Below are 26290 nucleotides of genomic sequence, written 5' to 3'. Positions count from 1 at the left end.
TTACTTAACCTCTGTTCCTTGGTTTCCTATTCTGTAAAATGAACATAGTACCATTGTGACTATTAAATGAGTGAAAATATCTGTGGAACTTGGAGCAAGTATCAAAGCAATTACTCAACAAAAGCTAATATTGTCGTTCAGTGTTTATCCTCAGTATTTGGCACAGCTGTTGGCACAATGGAAGAGGAGCACAAAAAAATATTTTTTGAAAGAATTACTGATACTTGTCATGAAGGTAAAGATTTCCAGATTTGACAATAAAAATTTTAAAATTCTGAATTGCAAACAAAAAAAAGATAAAGGTTAAAGTAAAATTACAAATGTCGATAACTATAGAGTATAGGTTATCATTCCTAATTTTATGCAGAATCTTGACAAATCAAAAAGAACGAAAGATGAACACACCTGTAAGACGAAAGCAAAGGATTTCAAGAAAAGCAATTTATAAAACATTCCAAGATGCCAATGGCCAATAAACTTGAATATTTTAAAATACCACTAGTATTCAAAGCACTCCATTTAAAGAAGCCTTGCTTTTCACCTATCAAATTAACAAAGGTATAAAAAGCTAGTAATACCTAGTTTTGAAGAAGGTGAAGAGAAAGTAGCAAGGTTTTTTACCCTGCTAGGACATGATATTGTGGTAATATATGTCAGAAAGCTTATAACTATATATACTTTTATCTCAACAATTCCACTTTTGAGATTATGAAAATATTAAGATTAGGTACAACTATTTAGCTATAAGACATTCAACCATGCATTATTTTAACAGTAAATATTGGAGTCAACTTCAATTTTCAACAGGTTAAGTAAGTATGATACAGCCAAAAGAAAACTACACAACCATTTAAAAGGTCATGGAAATATATTTACTGAAAAGAAACTTGTTAGTGATATACAGCAAAGTGCAAAACAACTCAGGTTACAAGAAAGTATGGCCAATTCTTATAATTTTATAAGAATATTGGGATGGAAGACAGAGAGAGAAAGAGATAGAGAAAGGGAGAAAGAGAAGTCTGGGTGGATTTATATCGAAAGAGTTATTGTAAGTCAGTCAGAGAAAGACAGAGAAATAAATGATTTCACTCAGGTAGAATTTAAGAAACACAACAGATGAACATAGGGGAAAGGAAGGAAAAATGAGAGAAAAACAGAGACAGAGGCAAACCATACGAGACTCTTAAATACAGAGAACAAACAGGGTTGCTGGAGGGAAAGTGGGTGGGGGGGATGGACTAAATGGGTGATGGGCATTAAGGAGGGCACTAGTTGGGATGAGCACTGGGTGTCATATGTAAGTAAGGAATCACTGGGTTCTCCTCCTGAAACCAATACTACACTGTATGTTAACTAACTTGAATTTAAATAAATTAATTTTTTAAAAAGAGTTATTATTCCTGAGGATATGCTGCAGAGTTTATCTTTTCCTTTTTTTCCCTTCTTATTTATTTAGGTCTTGATTTTAAGATAAACTGTACATATTACTTTTCAACTTAAATATTTTGGTGCTTCAATAAAACAGAAGACTGAATTTCAAACATTGCGAATAACTAAAGCATTACTAAACGTGGAAACATTTACTTTCACAATTTGTGCAGAGTGACATTCAAGATCAAATATTACCTTGGGATTCAGAAGTGCTGCAGATCTTGTCCTACCACTACCAAAAAGGCACACAGTTGTCCATACTCTATATATTTAAGATGTCTTAGTAATAGAGCAACCAGCTATTTATAATGATGGCCCAAAAGGTACATTTGAGAAATATACATTAAATATATTAGCAGTACTAATAATATTGCTGCTTAAAAATTTCTATTGAAAACTGATAAAATTTCCAAAGCAACATGAACGGAAAAATGATAATATGGGTTGTCAGATTAATTTAAATCTATGGTTATTAAATAGTGTTTGTATTAAATAGTGGTTTCTCAGTCCATTGAAGTTTCTTCCCTGCTCTAGAATGAACTTTCTATGAAGAACAAAAAGACGATACATGTAAAAATAAATAAATTTTAATAAGGAGGAAAGCCAGAAGTCTTGTTTAAAAGAACCAGAAAAGGCTGTGAATGATGTGGCAGTTGTATTTTGTTTACCTGAGGAGAAGGCTATGCTCAAGCACGCACTGAATCCAGTGATTGCGATGATGTCATCCAAACTGCTAGCAGCTATTAGTAAGGTTGGAATGCCTTTCTTAATACCATATCCATTTTCTTGCAAAAGTAGCATGGAAGGGACAACAACAGCAGGAGAGACAGCGCCTACTACAAAACTAATAGAAAGACTTTGAAAACCAATTTTAAAACATCATTTTAACAAAAGTGTTTTATATTAAATTTTACAACAAATATATTAGCCTTTACAGATTTACAATAACTTCAAAAGTAAAAATTCTGCTTTTGGGTCAACGTCATTTAATAGTGGTAAAAATTTTTCACACATTTTTTAGTGCTGCCTAAAAGTTTATAGAGATTTCATTCAAGATGTTGGTTTGAGCACAAATTGTCTCTACCTTCACCCCTAAATCCTTTGAGATGAAGATGTGAAAATAATAGGAAAACTCATAACCTAACTAGAAAGAAAAAAAAAAAAGGAAGAGAATCATCAATGGACAAGGAAATACATATAGTCCAGGAAGATAAAAGACAGTTTAAGATTGAAGAAAGAAATTATAAGCCAAGTGTGTGTGAGTAAACATTGCTACAAAAGATATGGTATACTTGAAAAAAATTTTTTAATGCTTACTTATTTTTTGAGACAGAGAGAGAGAGACAGGGCAGGAGCAAGGGAGGGGCAGAGAGAGAGGGAGACACAGAATCTGAAGCAGGCTCCAGGCTCTGAGCTGTCAGCACAGAGTCCGACACAGGGCTCAAACTCACAAACTGTGAGATCATGACCTGATCCGAAGTTGGATGCTTAACTGACTGAGCCACCCAGGCACCCCGATATGGTATACATCCAAAAATGCTCCAAGCCCAGAAACGGCAGATGCTAGGAGCAGGAGGGATCTCTGAAGAAATCCAACAGGTGATTATTTGGAATGCCACTGTAACAATGGCCAGACAAATGTACTCTCCATCCTACTTCTAATTCTTGAGCAAGTCAATAAAGAACAGAGATGCCTGCCCCAAAGAAGGAACAATGAGTGTGGATGATAACATGCATGAGGAATGGGGAAACTCCTGCTCAGAACATCTTTGTTGGTATATCCTATTTAGTACTTTACCTCATCTCTGCCACATTAACTTTATAAGGACTGAAATATATACCTTGTGTAGAGATGTTCTTGGTGTCCCAGCAGAAACCGTTTACCAGGCCAATGCACACATCCCCCAGCTGCTGCTGTTGGCTGCTAACCCCCAACACCTGCAGCTTTCTAGCAGCCTTCTCCTGCTTAGAAGAGCTTACTTGGGGGTGCTAAGGAGGTTTACCTCCCACTCCTTCTTCCAGACAGCTCCTGTCAATCACTGACTGATGTGAGGGTCTGACAGTTTAGTGCCTTTGCCTCTGACTGTACAGTCTTTCCGAATGAGAGAGCCTAGAATTCTCTGAAAACTTATTTGCCTAGTTCAGTTGTTTCTGAACTTTCCTGCACATTTGAATCACCTGGTATATTATTTATCTGTAGCTGCTCAACAAATTACCCCCAAATTTCATTGCTTAAAACAACAAACACTTATTATCACACTTCTGTGGGTCAGGAATCTGGGTGTGGCTTAGCTGGATGCCTCTGCATCAAGGTCCTCATGAAATGTGTAGAAGATCTGCTTCCAATTTTACTCACATGGCTGTTGGCAGGCTTTCAATCTTTTGTTATGGGAGCTTCTTAACAGGCTACTCACAGTATGGCAGCTGGTTTCCCCCACGATAAGCAATTAAAGAGAATGGAAGAGAAAACATGCAAAGTAGAAGCCATGGTCTTCGCATGACCTAATTTTAGAATTGACATCCTATCATTTCCATTGTATTTTGTCCATTAGAAGCAAGTCAGGTAAGTCCAGCCCATATTCAAGAAGAGGGTATTACACAAAGGTGTAAAATATTAGATAGCAGGGATTACTGGGAATAATCTTAGAAGTTGCCTACTATGTACTTGGGTACTTTTAAAAACACTGATGCCTGGCTCTCATTTTTTTTTCTTTGTTTATTTTGAGAGAGGTTGCACAGGTGAGCCGGCTGGGGGGCAGAGAGAGGAGAAAGAGAATTCGTGCTGTCTGCACAAGCCTGATGAAATGATTCATGTGGGGCTTGATCCCATGAACTGTGTGATCATGACCTGAGGCAAAATCAAGAAGTGGCAATTAACTGACTGAGCCACCCAGGTGCCCCTGCCTGGATCCCATTCTAAGACATACTGATCTAAGATCAGTCTTTGACCTAGTACTAGGATTAAAAAAATGTTTTTAGTTGTGGCAAGAAACACATAAAATTTACCCTCTAAACTATTTTTAAGGCACAGTTCAGTACTGTTAACTATATTCACATTGTTGTATAATGGATCTCCAGAACTTTTTTGTCTTACAAAACTAAAACTTTATATCCATTAAATAACTCCCCTTCCTTTCTCCCTCACCCAAGTCCCCGGCAACCATCATACTACTATCTGTTACCAGGATTTTGACTACTCTAAACAGATCAGTGGAATCATACAGCATTTGTCCTGGCTTATTTATCTCAGCATAATGTCCTCAAGGTTAATCTATGATGTAGAATGTGACAGGATTTCTATCTATATTTTACAGGTAAATAATATTCCATTTTAGGTATGTACCACATTTTCTTCATCCATTCATCTGTCAGTGTGGGCTGCTTCCACTTCTTGACTTTGTGAATAATGTTCCAATAAACATGGATGTGGAAATATCTCTTTAAGATCTTGCTTTCAATTCTTTTGTATATATACCCAAAAGTGGGATTACTGGATTAGATGGTAATTCTATTTTTGTTTTTTTTTAAGGAACTTCCAACCTGTTTTCCGTAGCAACTGCTTGTTTTATATTTCCAACAACAGAGCACAATGGTTCTCATTTTTCCACATCTGTGCCAATCTTTATTTTGTGTTATTTTCTGTTTTTTTTTTTAAGATTTTAAGTAATCTCTACACCCATTATGGGGTTCGAATTTACATCACCAAGATAAGGGTTGCATGCTCTTCTGACTGAGCCAGCCAGGTGCCCCTATTTTGTTTTTGTTTTTTGATAATGATCATCCTAATAGGTGTGAGCTTATATCTCATTGTGGTTTTGATTTGCATTTCTCTAATGATTACAGATATTGAGTACTTTCATATGCTTGTTGGCTATTTGTATATTTTCTTTGGAGAAATTTCTATTCAAGTCCATTGCCCACTATTAAGTCCATTATTATTGTTGAGTTGTAGGAGTTGTTTATATATTCTGAACATTGACCTTTTCAGATATAGTTTGCAATTATTTTCTCCCATTCCGTGTACTCTTTCCATTTTGTTTCCTTTGCTGTGTTGAAATTCTTAAGTTTCATGCAGTCTCATCTATTTTCATATTTGTTGCCTGTGCTTTTTGTGTCATATTCAAGAAATAATTGCCAAATTTAATGTCATAAAAGTTTTACATGTGGTTTGCTGAATATAGTATTCTTGATTGGCAGGTTTTTTCTTTCAGCATTTTGAATATATCATCTCATTCTCTTCTGGTATAAAAGGTTTCTGCTGAGAAATCCTATTTTATGGGTGATCTTGCTTTTCTCTTGACACTTTAAGATTCTCTGTCTTTTTTCCCCTCTTTATGTATTTTTTGACAGCCTGAGTATGTGTCTCAGTGTGGGTTTCTTTAGTCTTATTCTAGTGGAAATCCTTTGAGCTTCTTGAATTTGTATATCTATTTCCTTACTCAAATTTGGAAGTTTTGGCAACTATTTCTTTAAGTAGGTTTTCTGAACATCTCTCTCTCTCTTCTCCTGGAGCTCTCATAATGTGTAGATTAGTCCATTTAATAGTATCCCTTAAATCTCTTAGGATCTCTTCACTTCTCTTTTGCTTTTTGCTTCTCTGACTTGTAATTTCAAGTGACCAATCTTTTAGTTCACAGGCTCTTTCTTCTGCTTGATACAGTGTGATTTTGATCCTCTCTAGTAAAATTTTCAATTTAGTTATGTATTCTACAGCTCCAGAATTTTTATTTTTGTTTGCTTTTTACAGATTCTTCATCCTTGTTGGTATTCTCATTTTGTTTATGCATCATTTACCTAATTTATTTTAGATTTTCTGTGTTCTCTTTTAACTCATTAAGCATCTTTATGATGGTTATTTTGAATTATTTGTTGGGTAATTCATACATTTCCATTTGTTTAGGGTTGATTTCTGGAATTTCATTTCATTCCTTTGTTGGAGCCATCATTTGGATACTTGAAAAAACAGTCAGTTCTTCCTGTCTTTATGAACTGTTTTCACTAGAGAAAGTTCTTCACAAATCAGCTCGGCTAGAGATTCTAGGGGTCTCTCAAACATTTCTGGGATGCATCTTCTCAGGGTTGGGTACATTATCGCCAGCTGAAAAGTTTTGCCTTTTTCTGCTCCAGAACACCCCTAATGTCTGTCTGCAGTACTGCAATATCTCAGGAGCTAGAGCAACCCACAGGACTCACCTTTGTTTTCAATGTGCCTCAGTATCCAAAGTGTGCCACTCTTTTTCTGCCAGCACTCTGAGTTAGGTGAGACAGAAACCTGTCCCTTGACTCAAAATGCCAGAATGTAGACACATGTCCCAGCTTCTTTCTTTCCTTCCTGATGGATAAGCCAGGGGTTGGGAGTTTTCTTTTGATTTCCTCTGCTGTGCAGGGAGGGGATGAGGTATGGTGGGTAAATACAATGAAATGTCTTAACTACTCCAATGTGTCTCTTCTTGACCTTGCACTTGGACTGGACGGTGCAACCTCTCAAGTGGTTTCTGGAGTTCTCACAAAGGTAATTTGGTTCTTATGTTTTTTTTGTTTTTTTGTTTTTGTTTTTTTTTTTTTTTAATTTTTTTTTTCAACGTTTATTTATTTTTGGGACAGAGAGAGACAGAGCATGAACGGGGGAGGGGCAGAGAGAGAGGGAGACACAGAATCGGAAACAGGCTCCAGGCTCTGAGCCATCAGCCCAGAGCCTGACGCGGGGCTCGAACTCACGGACCGCGAGATCGTGACCTGGCTGAAGTCGGACGCTTAACCGACTGCGCCACCCAGGCGCCCCTGGTTCTTATGTTTTTAAGTCAGTAAGTGGGAGAAGAAGAGCCTGGGGCTTCGTATTCTGCTATCTTGCTGACATTACTCTTCTGATTGTTGGGATTTTCAAAAGCTCCCAAGGTGATTTTAATGTACAGCAAAGTTCGGGAACCACTGATTTACCCCATAGTCTATCTGGCTTTCTTCACTCAGAAGTTTCAACTGAGACTTCCCTCAGTACATTACTGCATAAGAATCTTAATCTCAGCCTGAGCTTCTAGACACCTTGTTTGGTAACATTATTGGGCTATTCCCTGCAAGAAGGCAAAAGCCAATAGATAAAGCAATAACAAGTTAATAGGAAGTGTAAAACACAAAAATGAGCCCCCATTAAAGTATTACAAAATATTTGGGGAATCTATCACTTTGAATTGAGGAACCACATTCATTAAGTGGAAAAAAAAATTATACCTGAGAAAAGAGATATACTAGGAAGAAAGCAACCAAAACATGATGTCAGAATAACTATAAATATCCTCTGAATCATGAAAGTATATTGCATCTATCCATAAAGTTTTGATGATAGTTCCTAGAAATTAACAATAAATTCTCCAAATTAAAAAAACATAGGTATAAACATAGCTAAAGAGTGACTTAATAAGCTAGAGAACTGTGCAGAGAAAAATTTTCCAGTGTGTACTGCAAAAAGGTAAGCATATAAAAAGTATAAAGAAGGCTTAATAGGTATGGAGGAGGGAGTTACAAAAGGACATAATACAAGAGAACTGAAGAAAGATAAAGGATACAATCAAGACCTGGAAAAAAATAGATACATATTCTTCTGATTGAAACATCACACCAAATATTGAATAGAACATGTTAAGACTCATCTGATTACATTAAGGGATTGTTGTTAATTTAGTTAGAAAAATGCTGTTAACTTTTAGAAATGCATTCTGTAGGATATAGGGGTGAAATACCATTATGCATGTAATTTACTTTAGGATTCCTTAGGGGCTATTAAGTTTAAATTAAGGATATTTGGACGTTTGTTATTTTGTTATTATTCTCTCTACTCTTGTACATATTTGAAAAATTTCACTAAGGAAAAAAGACTTATCTGAGACTGTTCTTTTAAAACTTTAATATGAAAACAAATAACATAAGAATCTCATTAAAATGCAGATTAATTTCAAAAGGCCTGGGATAAGGCCCAGGAGTCTACATTTCTAACAAGCTTTTAGGTGATACTAATGTTGCTGTCCAAGGAATGTACTTTGTATAGCAAGAAGATTTTAATTGGAAAAATTCAGGAAACCAAGCCTCCAAAGGAAAAAAAAAATGATTGGGTTAGATTACCTAGGAAAGAAATTAATAATTAGCTTGATAAAATATTCCTCATGGGCAAAACTAATACAAAGAGATAACACTGATCTCTTTAAAGTACTGAGGGAAAATAATTTTGAATCTAAAATTCAATACTGAGTCACACAGAAGTTATTTTCAGACATTCCAGGATTCAGTTTATCATCCACTGATCAGTTTGAAAAGAACTAGAAGATCAACTCATCAGGAAAAATATTTAGTACAAAATAAAGGGGTTTAAAAAAAATAAAAGAGTATAGGCAGCATAGTGTAGACATTAAGAATAAAGGCTCAAAAAAAAAGACTCTTAATAAAAAAGGAGGGTACACCTGAGGTGGCTCAGTTGGTTGAATGTCTAACTCTTGATTTTGGCTCAGGTCATGATCTCATGGCTCATGGGATCTAGCCTTGCATCAGGCTCTGGCCTGATTGCATGGAGCCTGCTTGGGATTCTCTCTCTCTCTCTCTCTCTCTCTCTCTCTCTCTCTCACTCTCTCTTTTTCTCCCTTCCCCTGCTTATGCTCTCTCTCTCTCTCAAAATAAATAAAAATAAACATTTAGAAAAGTTGCTTAAAAAAATAAATTCTCTAGACATAGTAAAAGTTCTGGATCTATCGGGGCGCCTGGGTGGCGCAGTCGGTTAAGCGTCCGACTTCAGCCAGGTCACGATCTTGCGGTCCGTGAGTTCGAGCCCCGCGACAGGCTCTGGGCTGATGGCTCGGAGACTGGAGCCTGTTTCCGATTCTGTGTCTCCCTCTCTCTCTGCCCCTCCCCCGTTCATGCTCTGTCTCTCTCTGTTCCAAAAATAAATAAACGTTGAAAAAAAAAAATTAAAAAAAAAATTAAAAAAAAAGTTCTGGATCTATTTAGTCATCTGATGTTAGGAAAACCATGTAACATCTCTTTGTCTCAGTTTGTATGCAAAACAAAAAAATGGTAATAATAATAATACCTATTTCACAGGACTATGTGAAGATTAAATTATCAATTATCAAATACTACACAAAGTGCCTGACACATGGCAAGCACTATATAAATGTTTGCTATTATAATTATTATATTAATTATTATTATTATATTATTATAATTATAATCACAAGACATAATGATGAGCAGTGAAAATCATTGTTAAATCTATAGAAGTACTCATTGTAAAGAAAACATAAATAATCTTAGACGAAAATTCTAGATTATATCAACTGGTGGGGAAATATATGAGGGAGTGGAGAAAACTGAAAACATGCTACAATTTTAAGATGCTTTTTACAAAATTATAGGTAATCACTAGGAGAATGAGTTTGTAATTTCTAAATATTAAAGGAATAAATGAAAGTGTAACAAAGAAAATGCTGGTAATCCAACAAAAAGTAGGAAAAGTGAAAAAAGAATAAAACTTACAGGAATGTGTAATATTTTAAAAGGTGAAATAAAAGCAAGGTTAAGTCAAAATTGACCTACAAAGAATCAGTTGGATGGACCTGTTAAGACATAGCTTTTCTGACTGAATTTTAAAAATTTAGTTCTGGGATGCCTGGGTGGCTCAGTCAGTTAGGTGTCCAACTTCAGCTCAGGTCATGGTCTCGCAGTTAACAAGTTTGGGCCCTGCATGGGGCTCTGTGCTGACAGCTCAGCCTGGAGCCTGCTTCTGATTCTGTCTCGCTCTCTCTCTGCCCCTCCCCCACTTGTGCTCTGTCTCTCTCTCAAAAATAAAGAAAAACATTTTTTTTTTTTTTTAATTTTTTTTTTCAACGTTTATTTATTTTTGGGACAGAGAGAGACAGAGCATGAACGGGGGAGGGGCAGAGAGAGAGAGGGAGACACAGAATTGGAAACAGGCTCCAGGCTCTGAGCCATCAGCCCAGAGCCCGACGCGGGGCTCGAACTCACGGACCGCGAGATCGTGACCTGGTTGAAGTCGGACGCTTAACCGACTGCGCCACCCAGGCGCCCCAAGAAAAACATTTTTAAAAAAATTAAAAAAAAATAAAAATTTATTTCTGAGTTGTTAGTAAGAAATATACCTAAGACAAATGGTACAAAAAAGTTGAAAATTATAAGTATGATGAATAAATTGAATCAATTTCATAAATGAAAATTTGGTTTACATTAGAAAATTAACATAATTCACTAGAATAGAATTAACAATTCATAGTATTTCAATAGAAGCAAAACAATTATTTGATAAAATTTGACACCCAATTACAATAAAAACTTAGCAAACTAAGAATGTAGGGAAACTTCATTAATCTAATTAAGGGTAGCTACAAAAAACTTATGACAAATACAGAATCAAGACAAAGATGTCTACTATCACCACTTCTAATCACCATTATATTGAAGAGCCTAATAAGTACCATAAAGAAAGAAAAATAAATTGTATACTTATTGGAAAGAAAGAAGTACAACTGTCTTATTCACAGATGACACAGCTGTACATGCAGAAAAACCAAGGCAACCTATAGATAAATTTGAATTGATGAGCACAGCAAGGTTGCTAGAGACAAAAGCAATATGGAAAATAAATAATATTTCTAAATACCAGTAACAAATATTATTAAAAATGTAAAAGTACTATTTATAATTGTATCAAAAACCATCAAATGCCTAGGAATAAATCTAATTAAATATATACAGGACCTCTATGTAGGAAATAAAAACACATTGATTAAGAAAAATTAGGGGTGCCTCAGTGACTCAGTTGGTTGGGCATCTGACTTCAGCTCAGGTCATGATCTCTCAGTTCGTGAGTTTGAGCCCCTGGCTGTGCTCTGTGCTGACAGCTCAGGGTGTGGAGCCTGCTTCAAATTCTGTGTCTCCCTCTCTCTCTCTGCCCCTCCCCTGCTCACGCTCCTGAGAAACTTAACAGAAGACCATGCGGGAGGGGAAGGGGAAAAAAAAAAGTTAGAGAGGGAGGGAGGCAAACCATGAGACTCTTAAAAACTGAGAATAAACTGAGGGTTGATGGGGGGTGTGAGGGAGGGGAAAGTGGGTGATAGGCATTGAGGAGGGCACCTGTTGGGATGAGCACCGGGTATTGTATGGAAACCAATTTGACAATAAATTTCATAATAAAAAAATAAATAAACATCAAAAAATTAAAAAGAAAAATTAGAGAATACCTAAATAAATGGAGGGGAAGACCATGAGCATGAATTGAATAACTCAATATTATAAAGGTATCAGTCATCTCCTAATTGATAGAACAATATAATTTCAATCAGAATTTTTTGGTAAAAATTGACAAACTGGTTCTAAATTTGTATGGAAATACGAAGTGTTATGAATCATAAAAGTGATTTGGAGATCATAAAAGTGAGAGTTTTGTTCTACAAGATATAAAGACTTACTATAAAACCATAGTAATTAACACAGAAGATAGACCATTGGTTAAGAATAGAGAGTCCAGAAACAGAGCCATACTTATCTGGACACATTATTTATGACACAGGTTACATTATAGAGCAATGTGACTGGAGGAAGTGGCTTTTTAAATCCATTGTGCTGGGTCATTTGGATATTCCTAAGTTGACTGCAGAGAAGCGGGGAGAAAGAAGAAACCTGACCCTATCTCATACTAGACATAAAAATCAATTTAAGGTAGATTATGGATTTAAATGTGAAAGGTAAAATAGTAAAATTACTAGAAAATAATATACAGAATATCTTTATGACTTTGAATATGGAATGACTTCTTAAACAAAAAGTATTAAGAATGAAGAAAAAGAATGACAGATTGGGCTACATTAAAATGAAGAATTTCTACCCTTAAAAGAGAGAATGGGTAGTTGATGAATGAAAAAACATATTTGTAACATATTTAACACAGGACTAGTATCAGAATATGTTGAACTCTTACCAATAAATCAGAAAAAAACAACCACCAAAAACCCATTAGAAATATGGGAAATAACAGGTACTCTTCAGACTTATTAGAAATCAGGGTAATAGAAATAAAAATCCCAATGAGATATCACAACATACCCATATGAATGGTTCAAATAAAAAAGACTGATGATTCAAATGTTGGCAGGGTTTGGAATAAGAGGAACTCTTACATACTACTGGTAGAAATGTAAATTAGGAATTCTCAAAAAATATTTTGACATAATCCAAAGTTTTAAACATATAGTTACCCCATGAACCAACAATTCAACTCATAGTTAAGTACCTTTAGAAAACCGTGTACCAACAGTTATTTACAAGAATGTAAGAGCATTAGTAATAACAACCCCAACTAGGAACAATGCAAATTCCCACTGATAATAGAATGCACAAATAAACTAGTATATTCATACAATGATATACTATACAAAAAAGAAAGTAAACTATGTTCACACACAATAACATGGACAAATCTCAAATATAATGTTGAGTTAAAGAGCAGACACAAAAAAATATATACTATATGGTTTCATTTACATAAAGTACAACTACATGCAAATTAAATTATAGTGTAAGAAATTAGTATAGTGGTTATCTGTGGAGAGGATGGAGAGAAGTGATTAGGAGAGAGCATAAGGACACTTCTGGGGTATTGGCAGTGCTATACTTCTTTACTTGGGTGATGGTTACATGAATATTCACTTTTTAAGTATTCAAGGAACTGTACATTCATGTACTTTACACTTTCTGTATCTGAGTTAGACTTCAATAAAAAGTTTAACAATTCAAGGATGGAGAAATTCATTCCAAATAGGGTACCCACAACAAAGCAGGAAGAGAAATATTAATATCTGACAAAGTAGAATTCAAGATAGATAAGGATTACAATGAGTGAGAAGGATATGCTGAGTGTAGAGATTACTTAAAAATAAAATCTTGAAAAAAAGAATAGCAGATGTGCCATTATATAAATGATAAATATGGCACAAAAACAGACACACAGACCAATGGAATAGAATAGAAACCCCAGAACTAGCCCCACAAACGTATGGCCAACTAATCTTTGACAAAGCAGGAAAGAACATCCAATGGAAAAAAGACAGTCTCTTTAACAAATGGTGCTGGGAAAACTGGACAGCAACATGCAGAAGGTTGAAACTAGACCACTTTCTCACACCATTCACAAAAATAAACTCAAAATGGATAAAAGACCTGAATGTGAGACAGGAAACCATCAAAACCCTAGAGGAGAAAGCAGGAAAAGACCTCTCTGACCTCAGCCGTAGCAATCTCTTACTCGACACATCCCCAAAGGCAAGGGAATTAAAAGCAAAAATGAATTACTGGGACCTTATGAAGATTAAAAGCTTCTGCACAGCAAAGGAAACAACCAACAAAACTAAAAGGCAACCAACGGAATGGGAAAAGATATTTGCAAATGACATATCGGACAAAGGGCTAGTATCCAAAATCTATAAAGAGCTCACCAAACTCCACACCCGAAAAACAAATAACCCAGTGAAGAAATGGGCAGAAAACATGAATAGACACTTCTCTAAAGAAGACATCCGGGTGGCCAACAGGCACATGAAAAGATGCTCAACGTCGCTCCTTATCAGGGAAATACAAATCAAAACCACACTCAGATATCCCCTCACGCCAGTCAGAGTGCCCAAATTAACAAATCAGGAGACTATAGATGCTGGAGAGGATGTGGAGAAACGGGAACCCTCTTGCACTGTTGGTGGGAATGCAAACTTGTGCAGCCACTCTGGAAAACAGTGTGGAGGTTCCTCAGAAAATTAAAAATAGACCTACCCTATGACCCAGCAATAGCACTGCTAGGAATTTACCCAAGGGATACAGGAGTACTGATGCATAGGGGCACTTGCACCCCAATGTTTATAGCAGCACTCTCAACAATAGCCAAATTATGGAAAGAGCCTAAATGTCCATCAACTGATGAATGGATAAAGAAATTGTGGTTTATATACACAATGGAGTACTACGTGGCAATGAGAAAGAACGAAATATGGCCCTTTGTAGCAACATGGATGGAACTGGAGAGTGTGATGCTAAGTGAAATAAGCCATACAGAGAAAGACAGATACCGTATGTTTTCACTCTTACGTGGATCCTGGGAAACTTAACAGAAACCCATGGGGGAGGGGAAGGAAAAAAAAAAAAAAGAGGTTAGAGTGGGAGAGAGCCAAAGCATAAGAGACTGTTAAAAACTGAGAACAAACTGAGGGTTGCTGGGGGGTGGGAGGGAGGGGAGGGTGGGTGATGGGTATTGAGGAGGGCACCTTTTGGGATGAGCACTGGGTGTTGTATGGAAACCAATTTGACAATAAATTTCATATATTGAAAAAATAAATAAATAAATAAAATTAAAAAAAAACTGAGAACAAACTGAGGGTTGATGGGGGGTGGGAGGGAGGGGAGCGTGGGTGATGGATATTGAGAAGGGCACCTTTTGGGATGAGCACTGGGTGTTGTATGGAAACCAATTTGACAATAAATTTCATATATTGGAAAAAAGATAATAAAAAAAATAAAAAATACGTAGATATGAGTAAAAAAAATAAATGATAAATATAAATATATGAAATTAGAAAAGAAAGATGGCATACTCAAAAAAATAATGAAAGTAAATTCCCTTAATTAAAGACAAATGACCTTAAATCTAAAGAAGAGATCACACAGGAAACAGAATAACCCATATCTAAATAATTTATAGTAATATTTAAGAAAATTAAAACAGGAAATTCTAAAAACATCCAGCGAGAAAGGTTATCAACAAAAGAATAAGAATTAGTTTGACACCAGACTTTTCAATAGCAAGGTTAGATACAAGGAAAAAGCAGAACAGTTTTTAAAAGTTCAAGGAAAATAATTTTGAATATTTACTTATTTATTCATTCATTTATTTATTTAAGATTTTTTTTTTAAAAGTAATCTCTATGCCAAACACGGGGCCTGAGCTCATGACACCAAGATCAAGAGTCGCATGCTCTGCTAACTAAACCGGCCAGCCAGTCCAGATGCCCCCATTTTGGACATTTTAAAATCAGTCCAATAGTCATTCAAATTAGGTTTTATAATACTGTGAAAATATTCACAAGCATACAAAGCTTCAAAAGATTTGTCACACAAAGACCCACGTTCACAATCATTTTGGTGAAAGTACTCAAATGGGAGGAAAAATGAATCCAGAAGTTGTTGCAACAGAAATACAAATTAAGGATATTCACATATCTTAGTAACTTCTACACTTATCTTTATTTTAAAAGGAAAAAAAAACTAAGATGAAAGAAAAGAAAATTTATATCGATTATTTAACTTGCATTAAAATGCTAGGTATCAACATGAAGGGATTTGAGGCAGTCATAGCAAAATAATAACATGATCATAAATAAGGCAAAGATAGGTAGGGGTTGGGGGTAGAAAAAAAATAAAAATAAGGCAAAGATAGCATAAGAAAATAAGCCACAGTTCAGTTTCATTTATGATCCTAAATAGGAGCAAACTGAATACATCAGTTTATTAAAAGAATAAAAATGCTGACCAAGTCTGTAAATGTATGGATGGTTCTGCATTAAGAAACTCTGTCAGTATAATTCATAACGTCAGATTGAAGGGAAAAAAAATGATAGTATTTTTTTTTATTATTATTATTAAGAGGCAACCTCTTGACAAACAAGATTCAGGAAACTTTCCTTAACCTAATAAACTGCATCTACTAACACCCTACAGTAAACATCATATTAATGACAAAGCATTAGAATTCTCATTAAAATTATTTTAAAAATAGAAACATCTATTTTTTTCCATTACTAATATTCACATTGATGGGATATTCAATTGAACACAGTAAAATAGAGATAACAGTATAAACACTGGTAAAGGAAGTGACAGAAGTTTAATTATTTGAAGACAGGAAGTTTATATAAGAACTAAAAGTACCGATATGAACATTCATCAGGATAGTCATATATAAAATCAACCTTTAAAAATCAGAAGTAAGACATCTGCTTACAGCTGTAAAAGAATATAGGTTCTGCAATTACCCTCCTGCTGAAAGCACCTGGAAAACCAGACAAAAAATTTCAGACACTGAACAACAGACAGTACAGAACTGTTACAAATGAGAAAAGGGAAACAAATGAATTAAACTTCACCATTGCCCAGGTTTTCTGCTTGGGAACAATTTCAAGGCTGTGGTGGAGAGAAACCAAACAAAGCCCAACAAACTTGTTGAGTTGAGGAGAAAAAAGTCTAGGGAAGCCAAGGCAGCTAAAATTTTCAGAGCAGAGTACCTGAGGGAAGGAAAGACATAAAGAAATTTCCAGAAATTGGCATGAAGGGTTTCCTGTCTTTGGTTGAATACTACTGAGACCAGGCATAGAGTAAAACCCCACAAATGTGGACAAGTACAACTCATAAAGAAAGATTACTGACCATCAGTAAGATGAATAATTTCTAGAGCTCACAGAAGGCTGGGAAAACCTTTGGGTTCCCACCAACTAGAGTGGAGATACCTCATCAAACACATAGGGCATTCAGTAGACTCAGAAGGGCCACATCTTAGAAGCCCTACAGTAAGGCTACTCTAGATAATCCCTAAAAGATCTTAAAACCAAGACTTGAAAGCATCAACTAACTCACAAATAATTTAATGCTGCCTTCTGGGACAAAGTCTAACACTCTAAAGAAAAATTACAAAATCCAGATTTCAACAACGTAAAATCTACAAAACCCAGCATCTGATCACTAGACACATGAATAGGTAGGATAATGTAACCTACAACAGGGGGAAAAATCAGTTAATACATATAGATCCACAAATGACAGCAACAAGGGAACTGGTAGATTAATATATTGTCACAGTTGTTATAAATATGTTACATATGGAACGTATAAATATGTTCCTTAAGAATCTAAAGGAAAACATGAACATAATGGGGGGGGGGGAAGCAGCAGACAGAATAAAGAACCAAATGGAACTTTTGGAAATAAAAAATGTAGTATCTGATGGAAACAACCTAAGTTTCTGTCAATGGATGCATGAATAAAGATGTGGTATGTGTATGTGTGTGTGTATGTGTGTATGGTATATATATATATGTGTGCAATATATATGCAATGGACAAGTATTCAGCCATGAGAAAGAAAGAAATCCTGCCATTTACAATATGGATGGACCTTGAGGACATTATGCTAAGTGAAGTAAGTCAGACAGAGAAAGACAAATACTGCATGATCTCACTTATGTGTGGAATTTAAAAAAGCTGAACTCATAGAAATAGAGTAAAATGGTGGTTACTAGGGTCTGGTACATGGGGGAAATGGGGAAATTTTGGTCAAAAGAGTATAAACTTGCAATTATAAGATAAGTTTTGGGATCTAATGTACAGCATGGTGATTACAATTAATAATACTGTATTATATACTTGAAAGTTGCTAAGGGAGATGATCTTAAAAGTTCTCATCACACACACAGAAAAAGGCAAGTATGTGATAAGATGGAGGTGTTAACTAATGCTATGTTGGTAATCATTTTGCAATATAGAAGTGTATCAAATCAACACATTGTATACCTTAAACTTACAAAATGTTATATGTGAATCATTATCTCAATAAAGCTGGAAAGAAATGTAAGATGGCTTATGACCAAAGAAATGCAATATCTGAATTATTAAAAAAATTCACTGGATAGGACTGATAGAAGGTTAAACACTGCAGAAGAAAAAGATCAATGAACTTGAAGACACAGCAGTGGAATATATCCAAAATGAAGTATAAGCAGTCCAAATGTCCATCATTAGATGAATGGAGAAAGATGTGATATATATACATATACACATATATATGTATATATGTGATATATATACATATATATGTGTATGTGTACACATACACATGGAATATTGCTCAGCCATAAAAAAAGAATGAAATCTTGCCATTTGGAACAACATGGATAGAGCTAGAGAGTACAGTGCTAAGCAAAATAACTCAGCCAGTGAAAGAGAATACCACGTGATCTCACTCATATGTGGAATTTAAGAAAGAAAGAAACAAACAAGCAAAAAATGAGCAAAGAAGAGAGAGAGAGAGAGAGACAAACCAAGAAACAGACTCTTAACAGAGAGCAAACTGATGGGATTATCAGAGGGGAAATGGGAAGGGGGGCTGGGTGAAATAGGTGATGGGGACTAAAGAATACACTTAACATGATGAAAACAAAACAAAACAACAAAAACAAACAGAAAAGGGCAAATATGGAAACAATAGACATGGAGCAAAACATGAGTTAGGTCCAGGGTAATGTTCTTTCTCTTTTGGGGGGGGGGGGTGGTGTTGGAGGGGTGATTTAGAATGGTAATTTTTAATGCTTTTTGATGATTCAACATTTGAAACCCCAAATTATATATACAAAAAAGCAAAACATCTATGGCACCATCATTGAAAGCCATTAGGTACAAAAAAGAAAATGCAATATGCTCAAAATATACTTCCTAACAGGGACATAAAGCACTCTAGTAGTAACCTATTAAAAGCCAGCTTCTCTTAAACAAATAGTGCTCTGTTTATATAAAATGGGAATAAAATCAGATACTGTTATGTAATTACATGTTTGCCTATTTAAAGAATAAAAGAATTCATATTTTTATAAAGAGTCCAATGCTAATAAAGAAGTATTCTGAGGAAAAAGACGCAAAATTAAGTACAGAGAGTAACATGAGTAAAACAAGTTAATAGAGTACCAGGGACCTACATAATAATATCAAGCAGTCTAATACATGTGTAGTTGTAGTTCTAGAATAAGAAAGAGGGGCAAAATACTTAAATAACGGCTGAAAAATTCTAAATTTGATGAAAAACTATAAAACCACAACTTTATTGTTTTTCTCAAGTTTTTATTAAGATTCCAGTTGGTTAACATACAGTGAATATTAGTTTCAGGTGTAGAATTTAATAGTTCATGACTTACATACAGCGCTCTGTGCTTATCACTACCAGTACACCCTCCATAACCCATCATGCATTTAACCCACCCCCATACCTACTCCCCCTTCACCAATCCTCAGTTTGTTCTCTATAGTTAACAGTCTGTTTTATGGTTTCTTTTTTTCCCCCATGTTCACGTGTTTTGTTTTTTAAATTCCACATGAGTGAAATCATATGGTTATCTGTTTTTTTCTGACTTATTTCACTTAACATTAATACTCTCTAGCTCCATCCATGTCATTGCACATGGAAAGATTTCATTTTTTTTATGGCTCATATTCCATTGTATATGTGTATGTGTGTGTGTGCCCCATACTGTTTTCCACAGTAGTTGTACCAGTTTTCATTCCCACTAACAGTGCATGAGGATTCTTTTTTCTTTGTATCCTTGCCAACACCTATTGTTTCTTGTGTTGTTGATTTTAGCCATTCTGATGGGTGTGAGGTGATAACTCACTTTTGTTTTGATTTGTATTTCTCTGATGATGAGTGATAGTAAGCATCTTTTCATTGGTCTTCTAGCCATTTTTGGAAAAACTCTATTCATGTCTTCTGTGATTATTTGTTTTTTGGGTGTTGAGTTTTATATGTTCTTTATATATTTTGGATACAAACCCTTTATCAGATATGTCATTTGCAAATATATTCTGCCATTCCAAAGGTTGCCTTTTAGTTTTGTTGATTGTTTCCTTTGCTGTGCAGAAGCTTTTTATTGTTTATTGTTTATTGTTTATTTATTCCCTTGCCTAAAACTATAACTTTGTACGACTACACATACAACTAAAAAATGTTCAATTAAGGAGACACTATGAAGTATTGGAGAGGATGTGGATGGCCTAGAATTTTATACATTATTGGTGGGAATGTAAAATACTACAATACTTCGGAAAATTTTTGGCACTGTTTATTTATTTACTTATTTTTAAGTAATCTTTACACTCAACATGGGCTCAAATTCACAACCCTGAGATCAAGAGTAGCATGCTCTACTGACTGAGCCAGCTAGGCACCCCATTTTTAAAATAAAATTAAATAATATCTTACCATATGATCTAACAAATCTACTCTTAGGCATTTCTCTAACAAATGAAAACAAATGTCTTCACAAAGACTTGAATGCAAAAGTTCATAGCAGCTTTGTTTGTAACAACTAAATTGGAAACAATCTAAATATCCATCAACAAGTGAATGAATAAAATTGGTGGTATATTTCATACAATGAAATAATACTCTGCAATAAAATGGAATGAATAATATGGATGCATCTCAAAAACAACTTGCTGACCATATGAAACCAGAAATAAGAGTACATACTATATAATTACATTATAAAACTCATTATAAAAAAACTCATTGAGATGTTCACTAAAAATGAGTGCTTATTCTATGTGAACTATACCTCAATAAAATGTTTTTTTTTTTTAATTTTTTTTTTCAACGTTTTTTATTTATTTTTGGGACAGAGAGAGACAGAGCATGAACGGGGGAGGGGCAGAGAGAGAGGGAGACACAGAATCGGAAACAGGCTCCAGGCTCCGAGCCATCAGCCCAGAGCCTGACGCGGGGCTCGAACTCACGGACCGCGAGATCGTGACCTGGCTGAAGTCGGACGCTTAACCGACTGCGCCACTCAGGCGCCCCAATAAAATGTATTTTTAAAAATCAGTAGTTTTCTTATACATCTGCAAAAACTAATTCGAAAATGTTATGAAAAATCTATTAATAACATCAATAAAAAACATAAAACACCTGAGAACAAAACTATGAAGATAGACCCAGATCTCTCTAAAAATTATAAACATAGAACTTAATATAACACCTAAATAATGGAGAGATATGTCATATTTATGGGTAAAAACTCTTCAATATTATAAATGTGTCATCTCTCCTCCAAATTAATTTATTAATTCGTTGCTATGCCAATTAAAATATTCTCAGGATTCTTCATTGAACTTGACTAGTTGATTCTAAAATTCATTTGGGAGAATAAGAGCTTAGAATGAAAAACCAAGTCGATGTAAAAATGAAGATACTGTTTTAGTAAAGGCAAGATAGTTAAAACCATGTAATAATGACATAGAAATAGACAAAAGGGATTGGAAGAAAAACAGAACACAAGTATAAAAACAAATCTCTGTGGTGTCTGGGTGTCTCAGTTGGTTAAGTGTCCCACTTAGGCTTAGGTCACAATCTTGCAGTTCTGTGCTGTCAGCTCAGAGCCTGGAGCCTGCTTCAGATTCTGTGTCTCCCTCTCTCTCCTCCCCTCCCCAGCTCACACTCTTGTCCTCTCTCTCTCAAAAAAATAAACATTAAAAAAATTATAAAAAAACACAAATCTCTGGGGTTTGTTACATGACAAAATCAACATTTCAAATCAAGGGGGAAAAAAAGAACTTTTCCATAAATGGTGCTGAGGCAACAACCTATTCACGTGGAAAAAGAATGTAGCTAGATCTCCACACATAATAAACTCTACTGTTTTAAAAGAATTTTTTAAAATGTACTTAAAAGTAATAATAATAATATATAGAAGAATATATTTATGACCATAAATATATGGGTAAAAAGGATCTTTTGAATGACACATAGAAAGGCATTAAACAGAAACAGAAGTATTGATCAATTTGATTACATAAAAAAGCCCTTTGTTATATCAAAAGTAGCTATATTCTTCCTCCCCACGCCCTGGTTTTTCTTTTTGATTTTCAAGGTCAAGGAATGGTTTTATGTATTTGCTCTTCTATCTGTTGGAAATAATAAAATACCCTTTTTAGATTAAAAAAAAAAGTCATCATAAGCAAAGTTAAATATCTAGTGGTATGTTAGGACATGTATTTGCAATACTTGTACCAAAGCATTGATATAATCAATAAGAAAGAAAAGAATAACTCAACAGAAAAATAGAAAAAGGTCTGAACAGGCTCATATAAAAATACTGAAGCTCATTAATAATCACATACATGCATATTAAAACAACAAAGAAATAATCAATTTTTGTTCACCAGATTGGAAAATATCATAAAGTTTGATAATATCAAGACTTGATATTATAATTTGCAAGGATTTGAAAGAATAACAGCCATTTTCATACCCTGCTGGTGATAGGGCAAATTGGTACGTGTTAAAGGCACTTTGATAGTATCCATCAAAACTGAAAATGCGCATAACTTAGGTAACTATTCTAGGAAAACTCACATTTATGCAAAGTGAGACAAACAAAATGCTATTTGTTGGAACACTGTAAGTAAAATCTGGTATTATCACACAATATAACACTATACAACAATTAAACAAATGAGCTACATATTTCTAAGTGTATAAATCTCAAGAATACTGTTGAGTAAAAGAGAGAAAATCGCAAACATAGTGATACACTCTTTGATATTATTTATATATTATATATGTATACAGTAGATAAATCCTTGGAAAAACAGAATATTATTTTATCTATTTTCATATAAATATATATTATATATATGTTACATATATATAATATATATTCTTTAGAAGTCTGGACTGTTATTTTTAAAGGTCTATGGAATAATAACATAAAACTCATAAAAACTGTTACTTTGGGTACGGGTATAGGCACTAGGATTTGAAGGCATGGTTAAAAGACTTCTTAGTTTTATCTGTAAAGTTTAATTTTTCAAAAGTAAAATGCATTTGGGTTATTACTTTTATAATAAAAAAGAAATTTTAAAAAATCCATTGGATTTGGCAGTAAGTATATAATGGGTGAACTTTACATTCAAATGGAGGCAAAAGGTAAATATATTGAAAAATGAAAAGGGGTTGAGCATCTAGAGAGAGTGATTATGGACTATTGTTTTGAGGAATTTGGACATGAAGAGAAAATGGATAGTGGGTAAAAATAGATGGGACATTGGATACAGGGAAAGAGTGTTTTGGTTATAATATCTATATATAAAATCTCATATATATGTATATAATATATACATACAATTTATAAGGAAGAGGCCACTGGATGGGTTAAAACATAGAAATGGAAAACGATATAGGAGAGAAGGAGTAAATTGATGAATTATCTTGCACTAAACATTCAGGGACTGCATGTTTGCTAAGGATATGGTAGATTTAGGATATGGCTCTGCTTCTGACCAACACATTTCCAAGGTTTTCTACCAGTGTGAAAAGAATTTTTTTTAATGTTTATTTATATTTGAGAGAGAGAGCACATGAGCAGGGGAGGGGCAGAGAGGAGGGTGGCAGAAGATCCCAAGGGGGCTCCGAACTAATAGCAGAGAGCCCGATGTGGGGCTTGAATTCACAAACCATGAGATCATGACCTGAGCCAAAATCAAGAGTCGGACCCTTAACCAACTGAGCCATTGAGGTACCCCAAATGACTTTTTTTTTAAATTTATTTATTCATTTATTTTGAGAGAGAGAGAGAGAGAGAACATGAGGTGGGAAAGGGCAGAGAGAGAATCCCAAGCAGACTCCATGCTGTGAGCAAGGTGCTCGACGTGGGGCTTGAACTCAAACTGTAAGATCATGACCTGAGCGAAAGTCAAGAGTGGGATGCTAAACTGAGTCATCCAGGTACCCCCACTGTGAAAAGAAGTTTAATGAGAAGCTTGTCTATATAATATTCTGAATATTTTGATAATTTCAAACCAAGCATTCTTAACCGAATATTTTCATAGAGAAAAATGAGAAAAAGTTACCCCAAAAGAAATCCCCATTGCCAGGGAAAATTCATAAGGAAGTGGGAAATAACAGCAGTTGAACATGCCTCTACGAGGCATGGACCTAGAGCCAATCTTAAACAAACTCTCTTCAAATGCTTCAAAGCCTGAAATATAAAAATAGTCACATTTAGACAACTTACAATGGTGAACAAGAAAGTTATTTAAGTAAATTTTGAGATAGTTTTTTTTTTTTTAAGTAATTAGTTTTTATTAAGCTAAATCTTCCAGATTGTCTCACTGGACTTGAAATGCTAATACAGCTCATTTTAAATTAACATCACAGATTGGGTTATATATAAAGTACTTCACATTTTATAAAATACTGTTGTATCTAAATAATTTCAAAAAATCCATTTCTCTGTAATTAAATAATTATTTCTACCTTCCTTAATCTTTCTTATAAAGAGTATAATAAAAGTATGACCTATAGGTTTATTTCCATCAGTTAACTTTTAGAAATGACCTGTTTGGTTAATTTAATAATTATAATAGAAAATATCAATGTGCCAAAAGAGAAAAATCACTTAAAAACAGCATAATTCACTAAAAAGGAGAACTTTAGAATTTTCTCATTGGTTCAAATTTTCTACTGGAGCTTATAATAAGTTGTCACTGTCTTTATGCTTTTGAGATATTTTCACTAAACTCATACATTTGTTGTTTCAGTAGCTGTTATATTTATTCATGAAGAGTCACCTTTTTAAAACCCAAATAGATTTATGATTCCTAGATTGTGATCTTTTAAAAGATTAGCTTCTACAACAATGCACAGATAATCAAGAACATACATCTGTGGGGGAATAAAGTCATTAAATAAAAATGTTACTGAAATTCTTAATCTCTTTGAAAAACAAAAGAAAAGTAAAAACCTTTTAGGAGTGGACCTTACCCTTTATTTATTTTTTAAAGTTTATTAATTTATTTTTGAGAGAGAGAGAACAAGGTAGGGGCAAGGAAAGAGGGAGAGTCAGAGAGGGAATCCCAAGCGGGCTCTGTGCCGATGTGGGGCTGAATCTCATGAACTGTGAGATCATGACCTGAGCCAAAATCAGGAGTCAGACACTTAACCAACTGAGCCACCCAAGCACCACAAGTTTACTATTAACTGAAAAGTAAATAGTTATCCATAGAAAAGCCACAGGTCCCAAACAAAACAAATGCTGTACAAGGGACATTTATCTCTATGAAAATAATTAAAGATGATTTCTAATAGAGATCTTACATGACACTGATTTCTCTTCATATCAGTAATAATGATGACCAGAAGTAGAAATTATAAGATGCCAATATTTCTGCAAAATCTTTGTTCTTTATCTTAGTTTTGCTTACAGACTTCACTTGGAGCAGCTGTAACAAAAATTTTGCCTCTTTTGCTTTTCTACCAGCCTCTAATATTTAAAATATCTTTATTCAAGATATAGTTGCAAATCTACCTGTGGATCGAGTCCAAGCCCAGCTTGTATTAGGATAACGGTAAGGGCAGTGTTTCTTAAAGTTGAAGACCATGTGTTATTAATATGGATGTAATCACTGAGGAATGGAACATTCCTGATGGTAAAACCTGCCAGTAACATCCCTTTAAAAAAAAAGAAAAGAAAACATGTCTGATTCAGTTCATTTTTCTAAGTTAGAAAAGAGAAATGTTTAATTTCCCTTCTCTAAACACACTACATCATTACTTTGGTGAAGGACAGATTACATACAAGTAGAGAAGGCAGCATAAGTAAAGGGCTGGAGATAAGAAATGACATATCTCAAAGGGCTAAAACAGGTAATTCAGTGTTGTTAAACAAAAAAAGGGCAAGGACTGAGTGAGAGAATGGGCGGGAGATAATATAAAGATAATATAAAGCTAACCCCCCTGCAGCCTCCATTCCCACCGCTTGCTTTTCCAGAGTAATGTACCATAGGAAAAGTTTTAGGAGGGAGAGACATAGTGCATCTTGTATTTTCTATGTGATGGTTTTGATGAGTTAGATAGACATAAAACTACAGGAGAGAACAATTAAAAGGCTCTGCCAAAGTCCATGGAAGACTTGGAAAACAAATAGCCTAAGCTAGGGTAAGAGTAGAAGTTTTGGAGAGAAAAAAAAAGATTCAGTGAATACTTAGCAGGTGCTAAAAGGGTGTTG

General features: G+C 34.7%; 1 protein-coding gene across 1 annotated transcript in view; it reads right to left on the bottom strand.

The window, feature by feature from the left end:
• The window catches only part of SLC9B1 (solute carrier family 9 member B1), a 76477-nt gene that overhangs the window by 11002 nt on the left and 39185 nt on the right, over positions 1 to 26290 (bottom strand). Inside the window, exons 6-8 of the mRNA XM_086704489.1 lie at positions 25592 to 25734; positions 24135 to 24262; positions 2100 to 2275 (exon numbers count right to left, since the gene is read on the bottom strand). Coding sequence (XP_086560615.1) covers positions 2100 to 2275; positions 24135 to 24262; positions 25592 to 25734 — 447 coding nt within the window. The remainder of the gene's footprint in view (positions 1 to 2099; positions 2276 to 24134; positions 24263 to 25591; positions 25735 to 26290) is intronic.

The sequence above is a fragment of the Puma concolor genome, chromosome B1 (genome assembly GCF_028749965.1).
Source record: "Puma concolor isolate L17-30 chromosome B1, mPumCon1.1.hap2, whole genome shotgun sequence".
NCBI classification, from domain to species: domain Eukaryota; kingdom Metazoa; phylum Chordata; class Mammalia; order Carnivora; family Felidae; genus Puma; species Puma concolor.
Note: the sequence above shows the minus strand (reverse complement) of the source record. Positions and strands in the feature narration are given on the sequence as shown.